At 36.8% G+C, this 17,359-nt stretch overlaps 1 protein-coding gene across 3 annotated transcripts in view; it reads right to left on the bottom strand.

Moving 5' to 3' along the window:
- The window catches only part of daam1a (dishevelled associated activator of morphogenesis 1a), a 72,079-nt gene that overhangs the window by 27,023 nt on the left and 27,697 nt on the right, over positions 1–17,359 (bottom strand). For all 3 annotated transcript variants that reach the window (XM_073826900.1, XM_073826902.1, XM_073826901.1), the window contains exons 2-3: positions 10,376–10,609; positions 3,907–3,996 (exon numbers count right to left, since the gene is read on the bottom strand). In XM_073826900.1, the coding sequence (XP_073683001.1) occupies positions 3,907–3,996; positions 10,376–10,561 (276 nt within the window). In that variant the 5' untranslated portion in view covers positions 10,562–10,609. The remainder of the gene's footprint in view (positions 1–3,906; positions 3,997–10,375; positions 10,610–17,359) is intronic.

The raw sequence follows: 17,359 nt of genomic DNA, 5'->3' as shown, positions 1-17,359 counted from the left end.
AATAGATAGAATGACAGACAGACAGACAAACAGAAGCAGACAGATAGATAGATAGACAGACAGACGACAGAACAGCACGACAGAGAATGATAGATAGAACGACAGAGACAGATAAACGACAGAACAGAATGATGGAATAGAATGATAGAACGATAGACAGAAAGACAGATAAACAACAGAATGATAGAAAAGACAGATAGAATGATCAATAGAACAATAGATCGATAGACACAGACAGATAGACAGATAGATAAATGACAGAACAGAACGACAGACAGAATGATAGAACAACAGACAGACAGACAGATAAACGACAAAACAGACCGACAGACAGAATGATAGATAGAACGATAGAACGACAGACAGATAAACAGATAGACAGATAGATGACAGAACAGAAAGACAGATAGAATGATCGATAGAACAATAGATCGATAGACACAGACAGATAGACAGATAGATAAACGACAGAACAGAACGACAGACAGAATGATAGAACGACAGACAGACAGACAAACGACAGAACAGACCGACAGATAGAATGATAGATAGAATGATAGAACGACAGACAGATAAACAGATAGATGACAGAACAGAAAGACAGATAGAATGATCGATAGAACAATAGATCGATAGACACAGATAGATAGACAGATAGATAAACGACAGAACAGAACGACAGATAGAATGATAGATAGAACAATAGAACGACAGACAGATAAACAGATAGACAGATAGATGACAGAACAGACAGATAGAATGATCGATAGAACAATAGATCGATAGACACAGATAGATAGACAGATAGATAAACGACAGAACAGAACGACAGATAGAATGATAGATAGAACAATAGAACGACAGACAGATAAACAGATAGATGACAGAACAGAAAGACAGATAGAATGATCGATAGAACAATAGATCGATAGACACAGACAGATAGACAGATAGATAAATGACAGAACAGAACGACAGATAGAATAATAGATAGAATGATACATAGAACTATAGACAGACAGATAGATATAAGAAGGTTTAACCAAAGGTTTTTGTTTTTTGTTTTTTTTTTTAGGGTGAATTCTGAACTCTTCTTTAAACTGCAAGCTGACACACAAACACCACTGCACTGTCCTCCACACCAACACAGATCTCTCTGTACTGCCTGCTTCTCAAGCACTTCCACAGCCACAATGTGTGAGAACAGGGCTTATCTAACCATTCCGTTTCCCACCAAATCGCATCCAACAATCCAAAAGTGCTTGTGAATGGATGTGTTATATGTGAGTGAGTGTCCACAGCTAACACCTTGTTTGAGATGCTTCTTGTTACCTGAATACAGACACAAGACTGAGCTTCGGCTCAACTCCACTCCTAATGTTGAGTTAAACTCTGTGGCTGGAGTGTTAAAAGACTACAATTCAGTCCAAAAACTGCCTTTTCCCAGAGTAACCGATTCTTTAAAGCTTTTAATACAAAGCCTGGGGTTGGGAAACAATACCACAGTGTTTTGTGCTATGCTCAAGTGTCCATAATATAGCAGCTGCTTGCTCTTTCAGGCTAAGATTGACTTGTGCTGGCCAGGGTTAGTTTGGAATTGGGAATTGGGGTTATTTTGGGGGGGGGGGGGGGGTTGCACACCACATGAGCCGATAAGCTTCCAGGAATCTTATTTAACAAGTCCACCCATTGTTTTATAACCACGTTCTGCAATTAAACAATTTAACTAAACTATTTCGGACCATAGGGGTTTAGAGATTAATAAAAGTGTAGCTTGAAACCAAAACGTAGGGTGAGAAAGATCTAATTATGGGTATTATGAACACAAATACTTCATACCAGACATTCACATGTACTTTGGCCTCAACATCTTGACGGTAGTTTTAGCACTCATTATATTGCACGGTGTTGGTTCCACATGTTGCTCAGACCCCAAAACTCCACTGGGAGGAGATTTGATTCAGGCCTTGCAGGTGTAGTTGGCTGACACGCTGCATTCAGTGTTTTATTGAGCTGGGATAATGGAGCACATTATGGTTTTTCCCTGGACAGGTTAGGTTTAAACTAAATTAAAAAAAAAAAAAAATTAAATTAAATTAAATTAAAAAAAGTTAAATAATATAAAACTACTAAAATATAATAGAAGCTTGTTTCCATCACAAAATAAAAATAATAATTGCATCTTTTTTTCTCACAAATCAGACTTTCTTTCTTGCAAATTTGTTGCAAGTTTACATCTCACAAATTAAAAATAAAATAAAAAATAAAATAAATAAAAGTTATAGAAGCTTGTTTCCGTCACTGAATAAAAAAATTAAAAAGGGAATTGCTACTTCTTCTTCTCACAAATTTGACTTTCTTTCTCAAAACATTTTGTGAGTTTACATCTTACAAAATTAAGACTCAGAATTATGAGTTTGTGTCTCACAATTTAAAGTTATAAATTTGAGTTAGCATCTTGCAATTTTGACTCAAAATTGTGAGATAAACGCTGATAAAATTATGAGTTGCGAGACACAGATTTGTGACAAAAAAATTGTGAGATAAAGTCAGAATTTTATATCTCTTCTGACTTTTTTTCTGACCTTTTTCAGAACTGTAAAATATAAACTTGTAAACTCTCAATTTGGAGATATAAACTCAAAGTCACAAATACAAAAAAAAAAACATTTAAAATAAAATAAAGAAAACTGAAAGTTATAGAAGCTTGTTTCCACCAGTGAATAAATAATACAAAAATAATTTTAACATTACCTCACAAATCTGACTTTCCTTCTCACAACATTTTTGTGGGTTTACATTTCACAAAATTATGACTTTTCAGGATTGAAAATGTATCTATCTCACAATTTAAAGTTATAAACATTTCACAATTCTGACTTTTTTCTCAGAATTGCAACTTTGTATCTTGCAGTTTTAATTTATAATCTCTCAATTGCAATAAAAAGTCACAAAAAGTCTGAATTGCGAGATGTAAACTGTGAATCAAAACTGTAAAATAAACTTAATTCTATGAAAAAAAGTTTGAATTGTGTGTAAAAACTCAAAATTGTGAGATAAAGATAAGATTTTCTGACTTTTTTCACAATTGTGAAACGTAAACTCACAATTAGGATAAATAAACTCACATTTCGGAAAAGAAAGTCTGAATTGTGAGAAATAAACACACAACTGTGATTAAATTTATTTTGTGCTCCATGGAAGAACCAAAGTCATACAGGTTTGAAGGGACATCAGTATGCATAAATCCAGAATGTTACATTTTGGGGTAAACTATGGCCCTTTAAGCCAGACATAAACTATAAAAATTTGAACTGAAATTTCATCTCTACTAGCATATAAGCTTACAAAGATAAAACATAATTGTTTGCTTTTATATATGAATGAGAATAACCTTCATTCCTAACCTCATAATGATTGACAGCATTATTTGTTAAGTGTTTTAGAGGACAATAGGTCAGCAGCTGAAGAGCGCTCCCCTGTTGAGTCGTGACCAGTTCCACTGGCGTAAAGGCCTCCTATAAATGAGGGTTTACAGAGTGTGTCAGGGCAGCCTGGGTTCTGTTACCTCTCACTCCTCAGACCCAAATCACAAGTACTGTGAAAATAAACCCTTGCACTCAACACCACTTCTCTGTCGCGAAGCCAAGCCTGTGCTAGAGCAACAGCGTTTACATTAGGTCCTTTTTTGGATGTACAGTACGACTGAGATGTGTTCATACATTTAGCTGTTCATTTTCAAACTCCACGGTCAAGCCAGATAAAACGTCTCCGCAGGAAACAGAGTTGTTTTAGGAAACTGCTATGCATGGTCAATGCCAGGCTATACGTTCAGGTCTTTGGAAAATGGAATAGGCATCTGTTACAGGAGTCCTTGCCCAGCCCTGGCCAATGCTAGTTTCTTACCTTTTTCTTACTACAGTAGATTTGCCATTTCTTCTCGGCAGGAAGGGCAAACATGGCCTCTCTATGTTTCTCTGTGAGATCCAGCTCATCCTGTAGGAGAAGGAGATAAGAGGTTTTAAATAATGTATACTTTGTAATGTCAAATCCAATAAACTCTTACACCTTAAAACACTTTATACCAAAGATTTACAGGTTGTTTATTTGTAATAATAATATTCAAATAAAAAATAGAACGATCAATAGAAAAATAGACAGAACGATAGAACAATAAACAGAATGATTTAGGAAAGAAAGAAAGAAAGAAAGAAAGACAGAAAGAAAGAAAGAAAGAAAGAATGATGGATGGATAGATGGATGGATGGACGGAGGGACGGATGGACAGACGGATAGAACAAACGTTAGAAAGAGTGATAGACAGACAGACAGAGAGATAGACAGACAGATAGAGAACGATAGATAGAACGACAGAACAATAAACAGAATGATAGTTAGAAAGAACAACAGGATGGATGGATGGATGGATGGATGGACAGACAGACACATTGATAGAAAGAGAATGACAGAAAGAAAGAAAGAAAGAAAGAAAGAAAGAAAGAAAGAAAGAAAGAAAGAAAGAAAGAAAGAAAGAAAGAAAAAAAGAAAAAAGACAGATGGATAGAACATTAGAAAGAGAACAACAGAACGACGGATGGACAGATGGATGGATGGACGGACAGACAGACGGATAGAACAAACTTTAGACAGAGAATGATAGACAGACAGATAGAATGATAGGTAGAATGATAGAACAATAAACAGAATGATTTAGGAAAGAAAGAAAGACGAATAGAATGTTAGACAGATTGACAGAAGGATGGATGATGGATGGATGGACGCATAGAACAAACATTGGATAGAAAGAGAATGATAGACAGACAGATAGAAAAGAAAGAAAGAAAGAAAGAAAGAAAGAAAGAAAGAAAGAAAGAAAGAAAGAAAGAAAGAAAGAAAGAAGGACAGATGAACGGATGAACGGATGATGGATGGACGATGGATGGATGGATGGACGGACAGACACATAGAACGAACATTAGATAGAAAGAGAATGACAGACAGAGAAATAGACAGACAGACAGACAGAAAGAATGATTGATAGAATGACAGAACGATAGATAGAATGATAGAACAATAAACAGAATGAGAAAGAAAGAAAGAAAGAAAGACGGATAGAACAAACTTTAGAAAGAGAATGAAAGACAGACAGACAGACAGATAGAACGATAGAACGATTGAACAATAAACAGAATGATTTAGGAAAGAAAGAAAGAAAGAAAGAAAGAAAGAAAGAAAGAAAGAAAGAAAGAAAGAAAGAAAGAAAGAAAGAAAGGAAGGAAAGAAAGAAAGAAAGAAAGAAAGAAAGAAAGAAAGAAAGAAAGAAAGAAAGAAAGAAAGAAAGAAAGACGGATAGAACGTTAGATAGAGAATGACAGAACGACGGATGGATGGATGGATGGACGGTCAGACACATAGAACGAACATTAGATAGAAAGAGAATAATAGACAGAGAAATAGACAGACAGACAGAAAGAATGATTGATAGAATGACAGAACGATAGATAGAATGATAGAACAATAAACAGAATGAGAAAGAAAGAAAGAAAGACGGATAGAACAAACTTTAGAAAGAGAATGAAAGACAGACAGACAGATAGAACGATAGAACAATAAACAGAATGATTTAGGAAAGAAAGAAAGAAAGAAAGAAAGAAAGAAAGAAAGAAAGAAAGAAAGAAAGAAAGAAAGAAAGAAAGAAAGAAAGAAAGAAAGAAAGAAAGAAAGAAAGAAAGAAGGATAGAACGTTAGACAGAGAATGACAGAACGACGGATGGATGGATGGATGGACAGACGCATAGAACGAACATTGGATAGAAAGAATGATAGACAGACAGAGATAGAAAAGAAAGAAAGAAAGAAAGAAAGAAAGAAAGAAAGAAAGAAAGAAGGATAGAACGTTAGACAGAGAATGACAGAACGACGGATGGATGGATGGATGGACAGACGCATAGAACGAACATTGGATAGAAAGAATGATAGACAGACAGAGATAGAAAAGAAAGAAAGAAAGAAAGAAAGAAAGAAAGAAAGAAAGAAAGAAAGAAAGAAAGAAAGAAAGAAAGAAAGAAAGAAAGAAAGAGAACGACAACTATGGATGGATGGACAGACAGAAGCATAGAACGAACATTAGATAGAAAGAGAATGAATGACAGACAGAGATGGACAGACAGACAGAATGATAGATAGAATGACAGAACAATAGATAGAATGATAGAACGATAAACAGAATGATTTAGAAAAGAAAAAGAAAGAAAGAAAGAAAGAAAGAAAGAAAGAAAGAAAGAAAGAAAGAAAATGAACGACAGGGCGATGGACGGACGGACGGACGGACGCAAAGAGTGAACATTAGATAGAGAATGACAGACAGACAGATAGAATGATAGATATAACAACAGAACGATAGATAGATAGACCCTAACTGCACTGAAGAATATGCATAATACATAATATTTAATAATATGTGATTTGGCAGACACACATAGGTATCTTATCCAGTCAACCATGGCCTGACAAAACCAACATGACTTCAAGTCTGACATCAGCCTCTAGATATCACTGACCCTCAAGCGGGGGTTAATTTCCCACAATTCTGTGTGAGATAGAGAGTCCTTGTCTCTTCATGGCAGAGAAAAGATTTAGTCATGTAAACCATCAATTAATGCCTGTACGCTCCTGTGACCTCCGTGCATTCCCATGATGCAGTTCTGGCCCGAGTTGGTCATATTCAGTCCAGATGTTCGGGCACAAGTTAATTAACATCATGTGAGAGACACATACAACGAGCAGGTCCCGAGACCGCTTTAACAGGCTGCATAAGGAAATAATGAGGATAAAAAGAATGAAAAATACAGGGAAATCGTATAATCCAACTCGTAAGTACTCATGTATATTTGAGCAGAGATTCCAGAGAGAGAACATCACATCCAGACAGCACATCTATTGCAGAAGCAGGTCAAAATCTGATCTTGTCCAGACAGTTCTCTCATACAAACTCCCTCTTTATGTCTCTGCAGGAAAAACCTGAACCTGAGATTTTGTTCTGCTACGTCTCACACTCACTAAAAGCCATTTAGAAAGAAGCAGCTATGTTTCAACTTCACGAGGAGGACTGCTTTCTCACCTCAAAACGACATGTAATCAAAAGTAGGGCTGCAACGATTCGTCGACGTTGTCGACAAAAATCGATAATAGAAATAGTCGACAATGAATTTCATTGTCGATGTTGTCGCCAGACAACCGAGTGAGGCATCTTTCTGCCGAGAGTCGCACATACGCAGCTTCTATGCTGAGCGATAACATACAGAAATGGCGGCGTCCAACGCAGCAGCTGCGCGTACCAAAACACGCCCGTTTCACACATACTCCGTCTGCAGTACGTTTTTTTTTCCACACCCATGTTAACGGATTAGAACGTTCACAGTGTACGGACTGCAAATGCGTTCTGTGTGAAAGCAAAACGAGTCTGTGCTTCTTCTGCACCGCATACGTAACGCACACGGACTGTAGACGCACTGCAGACTGAGTATGTATGAAACAGGCGTAAAGTTTGGGAGCATTTTAGCCTGCTACGGCGAATTAAAATATTACCTGCATGGTTTGTAAAGCAGTCCTTGCGCATCACGGCAGCACCTCTGTGATGCACGAACATTTAAAGAGAAAGCACGTCGGACAGTTGAATGAAACGGAGTTTGGCTGGCCTCGGTAAGATTTAAATAACATGGAAGCCAATACGTTTTGTTTTGGATATACATTTTTGTTTACTGTTTTATTGCTGCTGATGGTTTACAGGAAGAAAATGTTTACTTGATTTTAATTTATTTTTTCTTATAAAACAAATGTGCCTGTCCATTAAAAAATTATAGAGTTTCTTAATTTATGCATTTATGTCTGTACTGACCGAGCACTGTGCCTAATTGGTTTTAGACAGGGCATTTTTATTTACTTTTAGTATGAATTGGCCTATCAGCAGCAAAATATGCATTTTTCATTGAAGTACCCCCTTCTTTCTTGTGTTTACTATAATTTTCCACATAATTAAAGCAATCTCATGCTAAATTTGAGAAAAATTGAATAATTATCCGATTAGTCGACTAATCGTTTCAATAGTCGGTGACTAGTCGACTATTAAAATAGTCGTTAGTTGCAGCCCTAATCAAAAGCCTGCTAGAATCATTTTCCTGTTAAATCAAGTCAACATGACACTGACTGACGTCTGAGTTGTGGCTCACTGTGGGTCCTCAAAGGCTCAGCAGGGGACAGGCTGCGTATGGGACGGAGTCTGGCGCATGCAAGTCTTCCATGAGCCCATCTGTGCCAAATGCCTGCTGGTCACGCGCTGGTGGGCATGAGACATACAGACATTCTCCTACTCAATGGAGTCTGCAGAGCTAATGAGGGAACATGCATTGTCTAACATACTCTTTACTGGACCATTAGCAGAGAATGCTTGGAGTCCCCATATTACAGAGTCCAAGACAAGCACTGATTCACTCCACAAATGGAGGATGGTAGAGCAAAGCAGTGCTCGACTGAAGAACAAGCATTTTTCTAACTATTCCGATGGGATTATTGTGAATGAACCCACTTAACAGACTGCATTTGTGATTATTGGCCATGTGGGATTGTGTGCTTAAGAAGTCTGTATGTTCTGTCTTAGCAAAAAATGCAATGGTGAAAACCCCTCATGGAATGCAAAGACAAGTTCCTCTCTGTTTTAATAAATTATCCTTCTCATGTCTGCCTATATAATGTTTGACAAAACCAAAGACCAGATTTGACTTTCAAAGTAGCTTGTGTCCAAAGTATCAGGCCTCAATAGATAGTTAAACAAAATACATAAACCAACAGAAAGTTAAACTACAACGAGAGCTCTTACTACCTATCCATCCACCTACATACCTACCTAAACATCCATCCATCAATTTAGCCATCTATTCCTTTACCTATCTATCTATATATCCATTCATCCACCGACCCGTTCATGTATCCACCTACTGTCCTTCCATCCACTATTTATCGACCTACCTATCCATCAATCTACCCACCCATCCATCCATCCTACCACCCGTCCATATGACCATCTGCCTACCCATCCATTCATCCACCCACTCAGCCATCCACCTACCACCGTTTCATCCACCCAATTATCTACCTACCTATCCATTGATGCATCCTACCATCATTCCATCTAACCATCTGCCTACCCATCGATCTATCCAGCTACCATCCTTCCATCCACCCATTTATCTACCTACCCATCATCCACCCATCTGTCCAACTAACCATCTGCCTACCCACCCATTCATCCACTCACTCAGCCATCTATTCCTCCACCTATCTACATTTCCATCCATCCATCAACCCATCGATCTATCCACCTACCATCCTTTCATCCAGCCATTTATCTACCTACCCATCCAACTATTGAGCCATCAGTCAAACCAACCACCCACCTATTTACCTAACCATCCATCGATCCACCAACCTATCCAATCTAGCCACACACCCATCCATCTATCAATGCAACTAACCATTTGCCTACCCACCCATTCATCCATCCACCCACTCAGCCATCCATTCCTCCACCTATCTACACATCCATCCACCAACTCATCCATCTATCCACCTACTATTCTTTCATCCACCTATTTATCTACCTACCCATCCATCCATTGATCCATCTACCCATCCATCCTACCATCTGTCTATCCAACCATCTGCCTACCCATCCATTTATCCACCCACTCATGCATTTACACCTCCACCTATCTACATATCCTTCCATTCATCCACTCACTAAACCATCTATTCCTCCACTTACCTATTTACATATCCATCCATCCATCCATCAACCAGCCCATCCATCTATCCACCTACCATCCTTGCATCCACCCATTTATCTACCTACACATCCATCGATCCATCTACCTATCCATCAATCTACCCTCCCACCAACCTATCCATCCTACCGTCCGTGTACTTTCTATCTGCCTACCCATCCATTCATCCACCTACCCACTAAACACTTGTCCATCTACATATTCATCCATCCATCCATCAACCAGCCTATCTATCCACCTACCATCCTTCCATCCACCCATCCATCCATTGATCCATCTACATATACATCAATCTCCCCTCCCAGCCATCCATCCATCCATCCATCCATCTACGTGCCCATCTATGCATGCATGCATCTACCTACCCATCCTTCTATCCATCTAACAATTTACCTTTTACTTACCTATTCATCTATATCTATCTACCTATCCATTCATCCATCCATCCACCTACCCACCCATCCAGTTAAGAGTTTGGGAAATAAATAAAACAAAAGAAGGGAAACAAAAGAAAGCGTATAGAGGTCAGTACATACCACCAGTTCAGTGAACATGGCATCCAGTTCCTCGGTGGGGGGCATGGGCAGGGTGGGCTCCATGGTTTGCAGTGTGAAGTTGCTGTCATGGCGGAGACGGTAGGTGATCTCGGGATGGTCGCTCTTCTTTAGACAGCAACAGAGGAATGACAGGCCCCGCCCTCCTCGCTTACGTGGGGCCATCATGGCCAGAGGCCCAGCCAGTCAAATATGTCTCACTTTAGCTACGACCCCCTATGCAAGAGAAAACAAAAAGAGACAATGATGATGGATGACATCAAAGCTACAAATAAAAAAAGCGGACACTGTTAATCATTTCTTAGCTCACTAAAAATGTGGATGGCTATGCTGGGACAGAACTCAACGCAAAACAACATGACAACACGACTGAAAATTATACCGCCACCCAGGGCTATTTGCAGCCATGTGTCACATGAGATGTGTGATGTATTCAAACTAAAATGTTATTAAGTATACTCCTGACTAACAGGTTACATTGGACCTCCCACTGACAACCAGTAGCATATGCAAAGTATTGCACTATACTGGTGCATAAAATCTCCCTGAAACGACTTTGCAACTTTGCACAATTACACCAGCATTTTTAAGTTTTGAGTCATCCATTTTTTAAGGAAATGAATACCTTTATTCATCAAGGATGCATTACACTGATCAAAAACAATTGTAGTATGTCACAATACTTATTCTCAAAACATTTACCAACCACAAACTGCATTTACTACAACAAATGAGAAGTGGGATTGACAGTTTGTGTTGTGCAGTAAGACTCATAATGCCAGCACTGTATGATCTTAACCCATTACAACACTCACATAAGCCTCATAAACTCCAGCAATACACAGCGGCATGATTCAACATGCAAAGCGTCATGTAGGGAGAAAAAACAGCTATAAATGCAATGAGCTACCACATCACCCTATTAGGTGCTTTTATATGTGATTTACTTTACAGAAAGAAAACAAAACCTATATAATGTGCATTATGAGTAATATCATTTATTTAAGTGGATCTGTATCTATCAGTGAAAGTCAACTGCAAGGGAATATTGCATTTTAATAGTGGAAAAATTGCTCACTGCCATACTGCTAAAGTAACAAAATGGGTAAAATCTAATATACAAACCTGATGAACTTTTCTCATTACGCTCATGATTAAACAACTGTTGTTTTTACAAAAACCAAGGTGTGGTGGCGTAATGTGTAAAGATCTAGGATGGGAACCAAAAGGGTTTTGGTTTGAACACCAAAAACGCCAAACCATGAGCTATAACCACTGTGAAAGTTTCTTTACATGCAGTGAAACCAAATTAATCAAGACATGAAAAGCTCCAAAAGCAACCATAAAAGTTATGCAGCACTGCAGCTCTTCTAAAGCCATGTGATAGCTATGTGTATAAAATTTGAGCTTCTGCACATCAAGATATATGACATGTTCTTCACACAAAGCTATCGTATGGTATAAGAAGACCTCAAATATAGTGCGTGAACCACCATGACGCTTTTTATATCCTTTTTGGACGGAATTAACTAGTAAATCAACATAAGGGTGAGCAAATGCTGACTAAATTTTAATTGTTCACATGAAAAACCGCAGGTTACTCCATTGCACTGCCCTCGTAACCTGTGTCTCTTCACAATAAAAGCGTCTGCCAAATGACTACTTATTACTCAGCCACAACATTACTTTGCTTGATCTACATCCCCAGATGTCCCAGATTTCATAAAACAAAAGACACTCACACATGCATATAGGTCTGTCTGCAGTCTTTATCCTCAGACCTCACACAATGGAACTGGCCCTGACCTCTCAAAAGACTGAACCGTGTTCATCTCCCCCTTCTCCATATTAGGAATCACGGAGAAAGTTACCGTGCACAACTTTATCTTCATCCAGTTCTGTTTTAATGAGTACACCAGGCCATCACGACCCCGAAGAAGTCAAACATAAACTTCACTGAATTTACGATCACTCAGAAGCTCAAAGTGACCAGATGTTTCCCTTTAGAAGAACAGGGACATAAAGGCTTAAATGGCTTCAGGATTAGACTGGAGTTTATAGTACGTGTGTTTGTGTTAAAATCTGCTCAGTGTACTTGACCCTGCAGAGCAGGTTTATAGTGTCATCATACCCAAACACAGACTTAAACGGTGATGCCCAACATGATCTGACATGGTTTGACCTCTGAATGTTTGTCTGCAGCTCATCTGAGAAAAGACAATGCTGAAAATGACTACATTAATTTAAAGCTACACTTTTTTTTACAATTTGTAACCATACAACCATCAGGATCAAAATATAAAATGTAGGGCCCTAAGATTTTCAATGATATGGAAAACGCAGACAGAATTACAGAATCCAGTCATAAAAATGTAATTTACTGTATAATGCAGAATGTCACAGAATTTGCCAAATTTTGGATGACAAAATCAAAAGTAGGTCAGTACAATTAAATCAAAACACGATATGGAATGGTGTCTGTGAATATTAAGCCTCAAAAATACTATGTAAATATGAATCCTGCATGTTCTGCATGTCTCTGTGTGTATGAATGCCACAGATGAGATCTCGAGAACTGCTCTGAGAGTCACTTCATATGTATTTTACCATTTATTTTCAGAAAAAACATTGTCATGTCATATACAAACAGAAACATAAAAGGTATTCACAGCATCCCGTCCTAATAAAAGTTTAACTTGAAGAAATTGTGACATAAAAAATATATTACTTAATGTAATGATAGTACTACTAATAATACAAGTATTATTGAAATATTATTTACCAGAAAAATGTAAAAACACAGTATTTCTATGCAAAATAAATGAATGAAATAATAAAGTAATTCTTTTATAAAATCAATTACTTACAGATGCTTTTGATTGTAAAAATTTAAATGAAACCAGAAAAATGGAAACCAGAAAATGAATGGAAACCAGAATTTCATAAAAATAAAACTGAATTTAAAAAAAAAAAGAAAAGTTTCATAGGGCCTTAGAAACATCATTTTTAATGATAAAGTTAAACATTAAAGCTTAATTTAATGTAATGTTAAACTTTTTTTTAAATGACATTAAATTGTGTATGTTTCATGATTTTAATTAATTAGACATGCCTTTTTGTTTAATATATATTAATATAATATTAATATAATATATATATATATATATTATATTAAAACAAAGTAGAACAATTAAAACAGAAAAAACTGAACCCAGAAAAAATAAAACAGAATTTAGGAAAAAACTAAAATTTCATAGGGCCTTAATTTTATTTTTGTTCAACTTTTTATGAATTGCTGTTAAATCACGTAAGATTCATGATTTCCGTTAATTAGACATGCTTTTAGATCATTATCTTTTTAATTTAACCATTAAAACAGAGTAGAAAAATTAAAACTGAAAAAAAAAATGGAATCCAGAAAAAAATTAAACAGAAATTGGAAAAAAATAAAAAACATTTCATAGGGCCTTAAAAATTGAATTTTGTTAAACTTTTAATAAATTGCCTTTAAATCGTGTAGGTTTCATGATTTCGATTAATTAGACATGCTTTTTGATTAATATTCTTTTTTTTGTTGTTGTTTAACCAAACAAAGTCTAGTAAAATTAAAACTGAAAAAAAAAACAGAATCCAGAAAAATTAAAAATTAAAACAGAAAAAATTGAATTTTGAAAAAAAAAAAAAAATAAATAAATAAATAAAACAGAATATATATGAATATATATTTAATGTTTAACCAGACAAAGTCTAGTAAAATTAAAATGGAAAAAAATGAAATACAGAATTTTTTTCCCGGAATTTCATAGGATTCTAAAACTGTAATGTTTGTCTCTTTTGTGTAGAAGAATTGATGGGAAATGATGAAGATAAAAAAGGGACAGACATTAAAAAAAAATAAAAAAAATAAAAAATAAAATAAAATAAAAAATTACCCAAGCTGGACTCAAACTCAACACAACTAATAAAACTAAACAACACAAATTAACTGAATTTAACAAAATACACAACAGTATTTAACTGTATGCTTATTCACAAAACAAATGCAATGTCTGGACATTTATGAACACTTTGATAACTCAAATGAATCAAAGAATCACTTCTTTTGAACTGGCTCTTTTAGAATGACTTGAAAATCAAATAAACTTTCCAATGCGTTTGAAATCAAGAAAGGATATTTTATGTGAGTGTGTTTGATTAGGAAATAAGGATGCATGCACAGTATGCATTAAAAAAAAAATTAAAACTTTTGTCAGCATTTTATGCTACACCACATCTTACGGAAGAAAACAGCTTGATACTGGAAAAGCTACAGTAGAAAACATCTCACCATCATGCTACTGAAAAATGTAGTTAAATTAGTATAGATACAACTTTTAGTTTAGTTAATCTTCAACTCCCTTCTCAAACTCATTCAGCTCAAACAAGATTCAATGGTAGAACCATGGCTCACATCCAGATTTGAAAAGAGAAGAAAGGAAGGAAGGAAACAGAAAAGGAAGACAAAGAGAAAGCAAAATTGCAGAGGAAACTCTCCTGTGTTTTTTTCTGAGTGCTGAAACGAATGATTCACTCGGCCATGTCAACAATCTAGATGTTCACACTAACACAGCCTTGTGTGGATTTTTTCCCAACGAGGAAGAGAATCTCGATTCTCACACTATAACTATTTAGCAGCGATAACCTAGCAGAGCAGACACAGCTGTTATCGTGAGCAAGTCTGGGAATTTTCTCACCGCTGGGATCATTTCATGGTGTGAAAATAGCTCCGGCCTGGCTTGTTGGTCCAACGATCAGTGGGCAGAGACCACACACTTCACACCATAAGAATGGATTCCACATCTATTATTAGATCAACTTGAACCAAAGACAACATGAATGAACTGCACTGCGGTTTGTGGTATTACAGGTTGCTCTTTTTGACATTTTTACCATGAAAGCAGGCTTTGAGAATGAAGATGTTCTCAGCAACATGCCCAGGTCACATTTCAAATTTTTCTGTATATGTATGATTTTTTTTTTTTTTTTCCCAAGTGAATATGCCTGTAAATCATTCACAAGTGACAAATTTCAATCGTGCCGCTGCTGGATGTCCTTGTTCGCAAGGTCTGATTCAAACTATGACCCACAAACACCGCTAAGCAAATATTCCCTTCCTTTATTCAACCCACATACAATGCAGAAGCTTATCTGACAAATGTCAAAATAAAAACGGCTAATCCAAATCCACATCTTGTCCAAACGAAGCACTGGGATCGCCTGGAAGCTAAATAATCTTTACATCCTGGGAAACCCCTCAAATGTAAACATCTTTAAAAAAAGGACTAGCGCAGGAAAGTTATTATTACAAAACCAACAAATGTGTGAACGTATATAAAAAAAAAAAAAAACTACAGTCTGCTCCTCATCTTTCAGCTCATATGCTCATGGGACACCACAGTCTGTACCGAGACAGGTGACTAAAATATTTACAACTAAAATAGTCAAAGAATCAGCAGCTAGCCTAAATGAAAGCAAACATGTGCTATGAACTGAGGATAACATTTTATCCCTAATAAAATATGACATCTTTCATGAAGCCCAAATGAAATAAGAGTCTCGCTGTGAATGTAAAACACATAAAACGGCCAGTTTGTTTATGTATAAGCTTGTCTTTTCTGAATGGATGTCTGTTGACTGAAAAAAAGCATGTTCAACAAATTCTGACCACCACAGCTCTGCCTTTGTTCAAGTCAATTTCATTTGACACACATCCTTGAGAGTGTTGTTGTTGTTGTTAACTACAACTAAAACTATTTAAAAATGTTTTTGTTAATTTATATAAAGTTAAAATAAAATATAAATATGAAAAAACAAACTTGAACTTAAAAACAAACTAAAAATCAGAAGTTTTGCCTTGCAACCAACTAAAATAAGTTTTAATTATTCATTCATTTAGTTACTCATACCCCTGGCAAATTCTGACTTAAAGTTACTTTTATTCAACCAGCAAGGTTTTTTTTTTTTTATTAGAAATGACACAGAGGTCTCCCAGAAGAAATGACGATGTACAAGAAGCATTATTGTGGAAAAAAATATTACTCATCTTTTATTTACATTTGAACAAAAAGTGGCATGTCCAAAATTATTCATACCCTTCTCAATAATCAATAGAAAAGCCTTTATTTGCTATTACAGCAATCAAATGCTTCCTATAATTGCTGACCAGATTTTTGCATGTCTCCACTGGTATTTTCACCCATTCATCTTCTTTCCATTCAACTCTTTCAGGTTGGAGGGTCTCCCTGCCATCACCTTGATTTTTAGCTCCCTCCACAGATTCTCAATTGGATTTAAGTCAGGACTCTGGCTGGGCCACTGCAAAACGTTAATGTTTTTGTCTGCTAACCATTTCTTCACCACTTTTGCTGGGTGTTTTGGGTTGTTGTCGTGCTGAAATGTCCACTGGTGCCCAAGGCCGTTTCTCTGCAGACTGCCTGATGTTGTTGTTGAGAATTTTGATGTGTTGCTCCTTTTTCATGGTGCCGTTTACTGTGATTAGGTTCCCTGGTCCACCGGCTGAAAAACACCACCAAAACATTAGGTTCCCACCACCATGTTTGTCAGTGGGGATGGTGTTCTTAGGGTCGAAGGCTTCTCCTTTTTTACGCCAAATGAAGGCTACATCATTGTGGCCAAACAATTCAATTTTTGTTTCATCTGACCATAAAACAGAAGACCAGAAGTCTTCTTCTTTGTCCAGATGAGCATTTGCAAAGGCCAAGCGGGCTTTTGTGTCCCTTATCTGCGTCCGTGGAACCCAGCGGTGTGCAGTGTCCGTTGGACTGTCTGCCTTGAGGTGTTACCACCAGCAGAGCCCAGATTCATCAGGATGGCCTTGGTGGTGATCCTTGGATTCTTTTTACCTCTCTCACTATCCTCCTGGCCAGCACAGGTGTCACTTTTGGCTTCCGACCACATCCTCTGAGC

Source organism: Garra rufa, chromosome 21 (assembly GCF_049309525.1).
Source record: "Garra rufa chromosome 21, GarRuf1.0, whole genome shotgun sequence".
Classification (NCBI taxonomy): Eukaryota; Metazoa; Chordata; class Actinopteri; order Cypriniformes; family Cyprinidae; genus Garra; species Garra rufa.
This window is presented reverse-complemented; position numbering and strand designations above follow the sequence as displayed.